The sequence below is a fragment of the Alligator sinensis genome, unplaced genomic scaffold (assembly GCF_000455745.1).
Source record: "Alligator sinensis unplaced genomic scaffold, ASM45574v1 scaffold290_1, whole genome shotgun sequence".
Classification (NCBI taxonomy): Eukaryota; Metazoa; Chordata; order Crocodylia; family Alligatoridae; genus Alligator; species Alligator sinensis.
Genome location: NW_005842755.1, coordinates 600,961 through 612,876, shown reverse-complemented (window position 1 = coordinate 612,876; position 11,916 = coordinate 600,961). Strand labels below are relative to the sequence as shown.

At 40.5% G+C, this 11,916-nt stretch overlaps 1 protein-coding gene across 1 annotated transcript in view; it reads left to right on the top strand.

The window, feature by feature from the left end:
* Positions 1-1,901: 1,901 nt before the first annotated feature.
* The window catches only part of ANKRD31 (ankyrin repeat domain 31), a 161,125-nt gene continuing 151,110 nt past the window's right edge, over positions 1,902-11,916 (top strand). The window contains 2 exon segments of the mRNA XM_014525152.1: positions 1,902-2,005; positions 7,975-8,051. Of these exon segments, the coding sequence (XP_014380638.1) occupies positions 1,902-2,005; positions 7,975-8,051 (181 nt within the window).

Here is an 11,916-nt window from a genome sequence, read left to right as displayed (position 1 = left end):
AAAGTTTTATATTTTAAGTTGATTCTACAAGGATTTCTGGCTGCTCAGTAGTAAAAGTTGTTTTTAGATTTTCATTTTTGTATATGATGCTATATAATCTAAAAGTGTTTAGATGGAACTACAGTAAATTAAAACCAGCAAGAGATACTATATTGGTTCACTATGGTCTATTCTTCCGCTATAGTAAGGAAGTTTAACAGAAAGTCTGAGCATCAATCTGTCTAATAATCTAAAATTAGAATAGGGCAGTGTTCAGGCTTCTGGGGGTCTATGTTCCTTAGAAAATATAATCCTTTTGAGCAGTATATTGTTTTGTCAAAATACAAAGTGCTTGTTTCCCTCACAAATTAATGCTGGTCTTGTTTGTCAGCTGGGTGATGGTGCACATAATTTGTGTGGCAGTTACTACATTTTTCACATGGAAATATCCATTTAGAAACAAAATGGTGATTTTCTGTACAGTAACTGTACACATAAGTGAGGTATATAAATATGTACTTTTTTACATATGTAATTGTCTGGATTTTGAATGAAAGTCTTGCTTTCCTCTCCCTCTTTCTGACTAATCATTCCTATTTTAGTTTTCTGGTATGCCTGACCCAAGGCCACAAATTATGTATTTTGTGAATAAAGAGTTAAATTGTGTTGTACCACTGTGATCAACGGGAGTAGGAGTAATCACTACATGTCATGGTAGAAGTATAAAACTTACTATTTATTTTATTACACCAGTCACTGTACTAAGTAAGCTTTTTTGTGCTAATATTAGCTGAGGCTTCAGAAAGCAGGGACTCTCTTACATCTTTGAGTGGAGATACTGTCTTTCTCCAACTTTAAAATGAAAAAAAAAAAATATATATATATAAATACTGCTTTCCCCCTGCTTATACTGAATGTTTTGAGGTGGGATTGTGGGTGGGGAACATGGGGATTGTGGCATTGTCCGCCCAGAGTTATTTGGAGAGAAGTGGGATCTCTCTCAGTGGCTTGAGTTCAAGAGAGTGGGAGTCAGCAGAATTTGTGTATCCCATCATTTTTTGTCTGATTAAAAAAAATAAATAGTATATATAATGGGGTGCTAATACTATAAGCCAGTACCATGGTTTCTATTGTTTTACAGTAAACCTTCATAAACTGTTTTTTCTGCTTATCTTATTATTGTATTTGCCTAGGTTCAGTTGTTCTAATTACCCTATAAATGTGAAAGACGTGTTAATTAAGGAGGCACGTATTATGTAAGTGTCGCATGACTATATCATCATAAACATGGTGTAAGGTAAATTGCTGAGGAGAGCAGATGCATTTCATTGTGGAAATATGGGTGATGTTACAAACTAGCAAATGGGCAAAATGCTGGGGGCAAATACGCCTTGTGCTTGGTGAATTCTTGGGAAGCGCGTGATGATGGAGAAGAGTCGAAGCAGGAAAGACGGTAACTGGTGAGGGGGTCTTCACATAATCTCATCCCTGCAGGGGGTGGACACTTGATCCCAGAGACCCTGTATAGGCCTAGACCAATCTTGTGAGAGGAATTAACTACCCTGCATCATTGATGAACAGTCTGATTCCCAAAGGCTACAAGGAAAGATCAAGCCTTGGGTTCATCCTGTGTGCCTGGGGCCTGCACTTGTTTGTCTGATGCCTGGAAAGCAACTGATTCTCCCACTTTCTCGAGGTTTCTTGCCACTTTCGGCAGTTCTTACTACTCCCTGCCATTTGAGGAGGTTGGTATTTCCCGCTCCTGTCAGCTTCGCTGTGGTGGCTGCCCTGAGCCCGGTGCTTCCCAGAAGGCAGTGCAACCCCTCTTCCTTCCCCGCTTGTGATGTGGTGCCTGGAGGCAGGGAGGAGCTGCCTGAGGGGAAGGAGTGAGGAGAGGAGTGGTTTCTGAGGAGAGAGGAGCCATGAGGGCAGGAGCACAACTGTCTGACAGCGACAGCGATGAGACAATAGTGGAGGGCTCAGTAACTGAGAGTGACCTCGATGAGGAGGAGCTGCACGTGAAGAGGTGATAGGACATTTGTAGGCTGTATGAAATGCTGCTAAGAGCTACTAACTTCTTATAAAACACAGTCCTTTAGGAGAAGGTATTTGAGGCCAGCCAGGATCCTCCCTGGAATCTAAATGAACAGCTGCAGCAGAAGTCCTAGAGAATAAGATGCCGTTAAAATAGCATCGGTCTAGGTTCTTAATAAATATGCTTTTAAACGTATTTGGTGGTACATTTAAAGAAAATCGAGATACGATTTTCAAAATCAAATCAAAGCCCATGTTCTGATGCCCTCAGACTCGAGAGTAGCTTCCTCTCCAAATGGACCAACTGGGCACTTTTTCCGGGGTGAGGGTGGTACTTTAATTAGAGCAGCTCCGAGAGCCACTTGAATTGAAGTGCCGCTGTGTATCAGTGTCCCTGCACTTCAAAATGGCGGCGAGGGTGCTTGAACTAAAGCTCGTTCAAGCTTTAGTTCAAGTGCCCCTCATGCAGTTTTTGAAGCGTGGGGACGCTGAATACATGAGACGCTGAGGCTGCTGGAGCGCAGCAATTGCCACATCCCAGCAGACTCAATCAAGTGTGCGCTGACGCACTGCAATTACAGCGTGTCAGAGCAGCCTCCATGCTCAGGTACAGGCACCCACTGTTTTTATAGGCCACCGGAGAGGGTGATTCTCTATTAAGGAAAGGGACCAGAATCCAGTCTGAAGGACAAAAAATGCAAATGAGCGAACACGTATACATGAACTGGTAGAATAAAAATACAGCATGTGTAAGCATTTTTCTTTCTTTCTTTCTTTTGCATTTTAATTTCAGGATTCTCCTAACATTGTTTTCCTTCAAGTGAATAATTTGGTTCCTGAAAAATACAATTGGCCCAGCAACCAAGAAGACTTACATTGTGCCTGCTAGGAAATGCTGAAGAGAGATATTTGGAAATTTGTACAAATGAAAATGTACCCTAATTCTAGATCTTTTATGCCACTCTGCAGCCTGATGCAAAACTTTACAGCTAGGCATCTGAAACATGATGGTTATATTAGAAACATTTTCATTTCACTATTGTGATGGAAAGAAGTGTTGCTGTAAAGAAGCAAGTGGGAAAATTAGTTTTAATTGTAGTAATTTTAGTAGTTATTTCAGGTTTGGGGGTTTGTTTGTTTTTACAGCTTTTGCTAAAACACATCAGTCAAATTGATAATAAAATTATATCTATCAATACTATAATAATCACATTATATAAATTATGGTTATTGGTAAAAACATACAATAAGATTACAGTTTCAACAAATTTAAACCAAATTAAAGAGCATACTATAAGATGATACAAAAATAGATGCAATGTACAATAGTTGAGTAAAAGAATAAAAGCAGGGTAATTTTACTTGATTTTGGCCCTCAGTCTGAGTGCAAGTAATGCTGTAATTTATTAGAGAGGAGCCAAATTGTTTTTTTCCTCATTAGCCCAGTATATAAAATTTTCCACCAATGAAGACATCCATCTTCCTCTTATTTCTTAAAAAAAATGAGGAAGATGACAAATAGTAATTTAAACAGTCTATCTATGTCATTCTTTCTGTAGGAATATATCTTGTTTGTATATGGGGACTGACACCACCTGCCTGTAATGACTGCACATCTCTTTTGAGTGAATTCTAATCTGGTAATGACCTCTCATTGTAATTCTGTACGTTGGATAGGTGTATATGTAGACTAAAAAAGAGTGCTTTATTAATTTAAAAAAGGAGACTTTTGAGAAGATCTCACTGTCTGCATATCTGTCTGCATGCTGGCACCTTCATTTATATCAGGAGTTGGCAGTTTTTGGTCATAATGCCAAAAACACCTGCAACCTCAACATGTAAGATGTTGGCATGCTAGGGGTGGATGGCGGGGGAGCTGCAAGGGGCCTGATTCTTTTTGTAGCAGTGCAGCTCCTTCCCTGCTGTCCATCCTGAGGCACGCATGCGCCTGCCACCAGCAACTAGTCGGCCTAGGCTCTGTGGACCCCAGTGCAGCTACTTGCAGCCTCCCAGCTGCCTGCCATAACAAGCCCGGGTTCTGGTCAGGCCCCTGCTACCCACCATGGAGTTTGGGATGCTTGCAGCAGGTGGTGGGGAGGCTGCAAGCAGCTGCACCAGGGTCTGCAGGGCCCCCGCCTGGCTTGTTGCAGGAGGTTGGTGCATGTGTGCCTCTAAGTGGTTGGCGGGGAAGGGGTCAGGACTATACTGCCACAACAAAGATCAGGCCCCTAGCTGCTCCGCTGCTGTCTGCCCTGAGGTATGTGTGTCAAGCAAAGTACCTTTGCATGTCATGCTCTGGCATGGGCGCCAGGGATTGCCTATCCCTGATTTATACCATGTCTTAAATATAAAGTTAGTATTGGGTAAGTGGCTGTGAGAATTATTCTACTTCAAACAAATGGTCTTGGAAACAAAATGTTATTTAACCATCCAAATAATGACTTTTTTGGAAGAGAAGAGGCTTCTAAAATGTAATTCTGAGGGGATCTTCCTATTGACCTGTTCAATAACAATTGTATTGTTTCTGACTTGTCTTCCCCCAATGTTTCTATTAAAGTCTTTAGCTTTAGAGCAGTCCTCATCAAACCATGGTTTATGCTACCAGCACCTGTTTCCTTCAAAGATGCTCGAGCATTTTTCGGATGTTTGATAATTGCTTCATAATGAGTAATTTTTTTTGTTTTCATTTTCTTTAAGAATTTGAGATGAATGGCCTGAGAGAGTATTTTTGACAGAGCAACACATTTTTCTCTTAACTCATTATTTCATTTAGTTCTTTTCTTGTCAAGAACTTCTAATCTAGGGGCTACTTGTATAGCAGATGGGGAAGAATCCTTATAAAACTCTAAAGGAACTTTGAGAGAGAGGGAGAAGTGGTCACTCTCCTCTCCACACACGGGAGAATTTTGAATGATTTACACTTACACCACATATGTGATTCTACTAGTCTATAGTCTATCACACTTGCTCCTTTAGTTGTAACAAAGGTGAATGCCCCATTTATACCCTTTCCAGTCTGTCTGTTAAGCATTCTAAATCGCTTAAGATTGCTGGGAGGATTCCCCATATTTAATTTATTATTTCTTCTTTATCCTAGATATCAGTGCCATCAATTCTAACATTAAAATCACCTGCTATTATTATTCCTAACTCTGGAAATTTATTTCTGATTCTCTCAATAGCTTTATGTAGCAATTCTCATTTTAAGACTTCATCAGTCCTTGATATACATGGTAGGAAGTAAATATTAACCAGAATTAAGGGAGTTGCACCACAGAATTTAATGATGACAGCGTATAGCTAGTTATACTCTAATTCAATTTCTACTCCCTCAATCAAACACCTTTAGAGGAAAGTAACTAAGTCCCCCTGAAACTGCCCTTTGGTTTTTTCCTTGCAGCCATTTTTATAGAACAAAAAAAAAAAAATCCAGGAAGGAATACTATCTTCCCATACTACATCTTTTGTAAAATCACAATATCTAGATCATTAATAAAACTTCTCCACAATAGGTCAGATAATTTATTTGTCAACCCAGCTATATTTCAAACCAAAATACCAAACTTACTTAAAAATGAAGCAATTTGCTTCTCCTTAGGGCCTAGCTAATGTCTTGAGTCCATAGATACAGGAGCAAGACAATCATTGGTAGGAATATGCCTTACTTTGAAGAGGTAGGGGGATGTATTTGGTAGCTGTGTTGGTCTGAGACAGAAAAGAAATGCAAAACTCTAGAACTCTTGGTTCAGAGATAATACCTTTTTATTAAACCAACTAAGAAAGGGCATTTTTTTGTGATTTCTTAGTTGGTCTAATAAAAGGTATCATCTCTGAACCAAGAGTTCCAGAGTTTTGCATTTCCTTTTTGAAGAGGTAGAGCATCTTTTTAAAAAATTTCCACCCCATTGGGAAAACAATTGGCTGCGACAATTATCACCAGGTGCTTAATATATAAACTCCTAACACCTACGCTTGGGAAGATCCTCTTGAGGACTGCCACCTGCATACATAAATAATGTTATGTAGCTGAAGAGAAATGTTAAATCTTTTGGCTAAAAATCGTACGATTGTCTGTTCCATGCTAAAAGAGCTCTTTCTCTTGTGTGGATAAAAGTTGAATAATAAAATATTTTGCCCTCTGAATCTTTTGTTTTTTGTCTCTAATAGAGCTATGCTTAATAAAAAATAATAAATAAATAAATAGAGGAAGAGGTGTTGTTGATCAGAGACTGACTCTGTCAGTTTATCAGTTGTAATAAAATCCTCACTATTCAGAGTTATATTTTTATTAGACACATGCTTTAAAGTTTTGTTGTTTATCAATTTTCCATCAATTGCTTTTAGTAAAATATCATGTGCTTCTAGGTGTGACTTAGAGTCACAGACTAATTTCTTCATTGCTGTTAATTCCACTTGTAAATGAATATTTATTTCTTCACTTGTTTTTATCATAACAACAGTTATAGACGTAAGAGATAATTGGGAGGATTTGACAATCTGAGGCATCCTTGTTGCCTTCAGTTTCCTGTTGTAGGGCTGTTTCATGTATCCAGGTCCTGTTTCCTGGAAGGACAGAGCCAGGGAATGAATTAAAACCTCTCACTCAAGGGGTAGGTGTAGATTTATGTAAACATTTCCCTTTTCCTTTACCTACAGCTAGTTATGTGGTAAAAATAAATTTTCTTCTTCTTTATCCTTTTCTTCTGGTGCCTCATTTAAATTTCTATCATTGGACTGTTATTGGGGGATGTAAATGGGTTGAAAGGAAGAGGTAATTTTTAGGCCTTTCTTAACAATACATTTTGCAACTTTCAATTGCATAGATGGATCTCTGTTTACTGACAGCAAGAATATAGAGACGAGGTGCTACAGAGAGAAGAGGTGCTTCCATTATAGACAGACTCATGATTATATATATTTACAATGGCCAGACTCCCCCCAAGTCTCTCAGTTATAAACCTCTTGGTTATAAACCTATTACCCAAACCTAGGACTTCCATTCCTAAAACATGATCTTTACAGACCAACTGATGAACAGATACTGCTGAAAGGACCAGTTACTGAATAATGAAATAAGTACTACAACCAAATCTTACATAAGTTAGTAATCTATTAAAACCAAGTCAAACTAAAAATAATTCAAGCCTACAGAGTGGCCAGCACCCTTTGGTTGCCACCTGTAGGCTTCATCAGTTTATATAGTTGGGGGTCCAGCTCACCCAGATGAAGATGAGATGATTCCTTTGGGTCCCTGCTGGACTCCCGTATCCAGCTTCACAGCCCTCGCATAGTTTGTGATATTTTAAAGTATTTCAGCAATTTCAATCGCATCTTCAATTAAAAAAACCCCATTCAAATAATAATCTGCAATAAATCTGAGGAGAAAATGGCTGATTTCCATGAAGTTAGATGGTCTGTGTAATAAATCATATGCTTAAATTTGATCCTGTCCTTCAAGGAGACCTACTCAGCTCCACTTCTCTGACAGGAAGCTGTTGCCACCCCTGAGCAGAGGCAGGGAAAGTGCACCTGGTCCCTGGTTTAGCAGGCAGGTGATGCCCTGTATTCACCCCACAAAGGAAAGCTGGGGCTGCTGACTGCTTTCTACATGGTGTTCTCATGTGAAACCTCCTCACTGAAGTACTTAGTCTCCCTTGCAGTTACTTTTACAGTTCTCTTTCAGGCAGCAGTAACTTACTAATATCCCCTGTTTGGAAAGGCAGGGAGTTGCAGGTTTCAACACTACTTTTCCATTCACCATCATAAGAAGAGCTATTTTCTGCTATAAACTAAATAAAATTATCATCTTCTTTACAATTAATAGGGATTTTCCAGCAACCTTCCATCAACTGCAACATTGGCTGTAGCCTGGTTTTAGTTAATATATTCTTGTTTGTTTTTGCAGGCTTAGTTACAAGTTGAGATAAAAAATGATAGTATGCTTTTTAATTTTTTTTAAAGGTTATCTTCTATTAATAAAGATGTAACCCAAATAACTGAGGTCATCTTTGCTGCTGAAACAGAAGAGATAAACAGAGGTAAGAAATTGTGGGCGTTTTTTGTTTGTTTGTTTTTTGGTAAATCATATACTCTTTTTCTTGAGAAGTATGATTTTACTTACTTTTTTAAGTATATATTTTAATTTTAATTTTTAGTCTTGCATTCTAGACTTAAACAGAATAATTTTGCTTTTCTACAAACTGTATTTGCTGTACTTTAAAATCTAAAAGACAGATGTTTTGGCTGAAACTTAGACTAAATTTTCTACATCCTTTTTAATAAATACACTTGAAAAATAAATTTGATAGTTCTAATTTTCCTTTGTTCCATCTGTACCTTCTGAGACCACCTGGTTTAAGAGGTTTAAGGATATAGTATGTTTTCTAAAATAGCACCCTTAAAGTATATGGCTTAATGAAATATAGGGTACGTACAGACATTTAGGGAGGTTAGATTGAGATAAAAATCATCACCCAATTAAGGTAAGTCAGGAGAGGGTGCTAGCAAGAGGGTTTTGGGGGATCAGTGGGGAAAGTGGGGTCTCCATGGAGTTGTTGGGGAGTTTGAGGGGCAAGTGGGGTCTGCTGGAGGATTGGTGGGGTCTGGGAGGGTTTGGCAGGGTTGGGGGAGCTAGAAGAGTCCATAGGGGGTATTAGGGGGGTGGGGGGTTGGTGGGATCAGAGAGGCTCTCAGTCTTGCAGAGCTTCCTCCCCCCGCATGCTGCTGATCTTCCCCTGATTGCACAAACTGCTCCCAGAGTCAGTTTTACTGGCATTCACCAGTCCTGGAAGTCTGAAGGGAGTAAGACAGGGTGGTGGAAGGGGTGGGTGGACTGGCGGGGCTGGTGGCTCTATGGGGGTGTTGTTTAGGATAGAGGGCTGTCTCCCCCTCCCAGGGTCCTGGGGCTATTTTAGATCTCTGACCCCCTACCCCCAGGTGAATAATTCCCCTCACTCAGATCCACCTGATTCCCAATCTAAGGGTAAGGTTCGCACTGGGGTGAAGTAAGTTAGATTCGATGGCCAATTTTTAACATGATCTAACCTCACTGAACTGTACCTAGCCATAGTATATGATAGCTTGGCGTAACTTTTTCATGTGTATTGGTATTAGTTTTTTATGCAAATCATCCTCACCTAGTCACTTCTCAGCAACAAATTAATTCCACAGATATATCACCAAAACTTTTGTGTCAATGCAGAATTCACCTGCTTGCCTGGTATGTTATGATAATGCTTCTGAACACAGAACACTGGCATACCTAGCTCTATACTAGTTTTTGTTTAGTTATTTGTTCCTGGATGAACTTGCAGGTACTGGTGCCTATTTTGAAAACTGAATGATTCGAGGCCCATGCCTTGAGTGACTACCTCTCATCTTATATTTACTCATGGCAGCTACCCCTCCTCCCCTTTGGTATCAATACAAGTCTTTCTAAATGGCTGGGAAGCTTTTGTATCAGTTAAATTCACCATGTTCTGGCACAGTTTTACTGATAGACAGGATCTGCACCATTGGAACTTTCTCTCATCCTTTATTGGAATTAAGAGTTTGGTGGCATGCTTATTTGGCTCATAGCTTGGTAAAAGTTTTGCTTGTAGGAATGGGGATTTGTGTGTGTGTGCACGTATGCACTTTGGTTAATATATTGGACCTTATATTCATGGGTAGATCAGGATTTTGAGAAGGGGGGGTGCAGATCTGGTGACACATTATCACATAACATAACAGATTTTTCTCCAGTTAAAAAGAAACAAGAAACCTTACAAATATGGTAGGAGCCAAACCCTACATCAGCCCTGACAGCAATCACACAGCTGAGCTGGTCAATGAGTTTTTTGCATCTATATTCCTAGACACAGACCAAGACAAATCTTCCAACTGGATCATAGATAGACACAGGAGGGAAACCAGCCCACCAACTGTTAGCTCAGACTTAGCAAAGGGGCACTTGGAGGGGCTGGATGTGTTCAGATCAGTGGTCCCGGATGAACTTCATCCAAAGGTGCAGAAGGAATTGGCCAGTGTCATAGCAGAGCCACTGGCGCGGCTGTTCGAGCACTCACGGTGCTCCGGTCAGGTCCCAGAGGACTGGAAAAGGGCCAATGTGGTCCCTATTTTCAAGAAGGGGAGGAGGGATGAACCAGGAAGGCCAGTTAGTCTCACCTCTATCCTTGGAAAAACTCTGGAAAAAATCATTAAGGATCACGTGTGTGGGAGCCCAGCAAGGGAAATAATGCTGACAGGAAATCAGCGTGGGTTCATTACAGGTAGATCCTGCTTGACTAACCTTATTTTTTATGACCAGGTCACAAAATGCTTAGATGCAGGAGATGAGGTAGATGTCATCTACCTAGACTTTAAGAAGGCCTTTGATACGGTATCGCATTCTGTTCTTGTAAATAAATGAACAGGCTGTGATGTAGATGATTACATGGTCAGGTGGGTGCCAAATTGGCTTAGGGGTTGCACCCAGAGAGTGGTGGTGGATGGGTCAATATTGACCTGGAAAGATGTGGGCAGTGGAGTCCTGCAAGGCTCGGTCCTTGGACCGGTGCTATTCACAGGTTGGAAAAATGGGCAGAACGAAGTAGGATGCAATTCAACAAAGACAAGTACAAAGTGCTACACCTGGGCAAAAAGAACCACCAACAAACTTACAGGTTGGGGGATGACCTTCTCAGTAGCACAGCAGTTGAAAGGGATCTTGTAGTCATAGTTGACTCTAAGATGAACATGAGTTGTCAATATGACAAAGTGCTCAACAAGGCTAACCACACTTTATCATACATTAGTAGATGCATGACGATCAGTCTAGGGAGGTGATGCTTCCCCTTTATGTGGCACTGGTCAGGTCGCAGTTGGAGTACTCTATCCAGTTTTGGGCACTGCACTTCAAGAGGTATGTGGAGAATCTTGAGAGGGTTCAGAGGAGGGCCACTCGTATGATCAGAGGCCTGAAGGCAAGGCCCTATGAGGAGAGACTGGTGGACCTAGATCTTTTCAGCCTGCGCAAGACAAAGCTGAGTGGTGATCTTGTGGCTGGTTATAAAATCATCAGGGGGGGGGGGGGGGGGATAGGGGCACCCCCTGGAGTAATTAGGAACAATTTGATGGAGAGCAGATTTAGGTTGGACATTAAAAAGAACTTCACAGTAAGGGTTGCCAGAATCTGGAATGGGCTTCAAGGGAGGTGGTGCTCTCCTCTACCTTGGGGGTCTTCAAAAGGAGACTGGACAAGCACCTCGCTGGGGTCATCTGACCCCAGCGCTCTTTCCTGCCCAGGGCAGGGGGTTGGACTCTATGACCTACTGAGGTCCCTTTCAACCCTAACATCTATGAATCTATGAATTATTCAGTAGAAACTCAAAACAAAAAGAAATAACATTATTGGCATGTGCACTCCTTTCCTAGATTATATATAGAGCTTAAAAGTACAAACTAGGCAAAAATAGTCAACAGAGAATTTCATTATTCCTAGAGTCATTATAGTTAAATGTATGTCTCTTACTCAGATTAATAAAAGGAAACCTCATCATCTTGAGTGTCTTCACAGTACCCCCAACACTTCAGTGGCAGTCATTTCTACACATGAGTTAATATTACCACACCAGAATTAAGGTTTTAAGATCTATCTAAAAATAGTCTGCAGGGCTGTGAAATGGAAGAGAGACAGTACCTAGGAATGGCTAACAGCAGAACTGCAGAAGAAAGTTTGAAGAGTGAAACATCAAAATGTCCATGAAAAAGGATAGAGAGTTGTTAACACCTGTGAAGTGAAGAGGTTAGCATGAATCAGGTAGATTAGAATAAAAAATGAAGTCACATGACTCCCTCAAAGCTGCTTGAATAGGATTGTTGCTGCTTCTCCCAGACAGTTGGCTTTAAAGTTTAGGTGCAGCA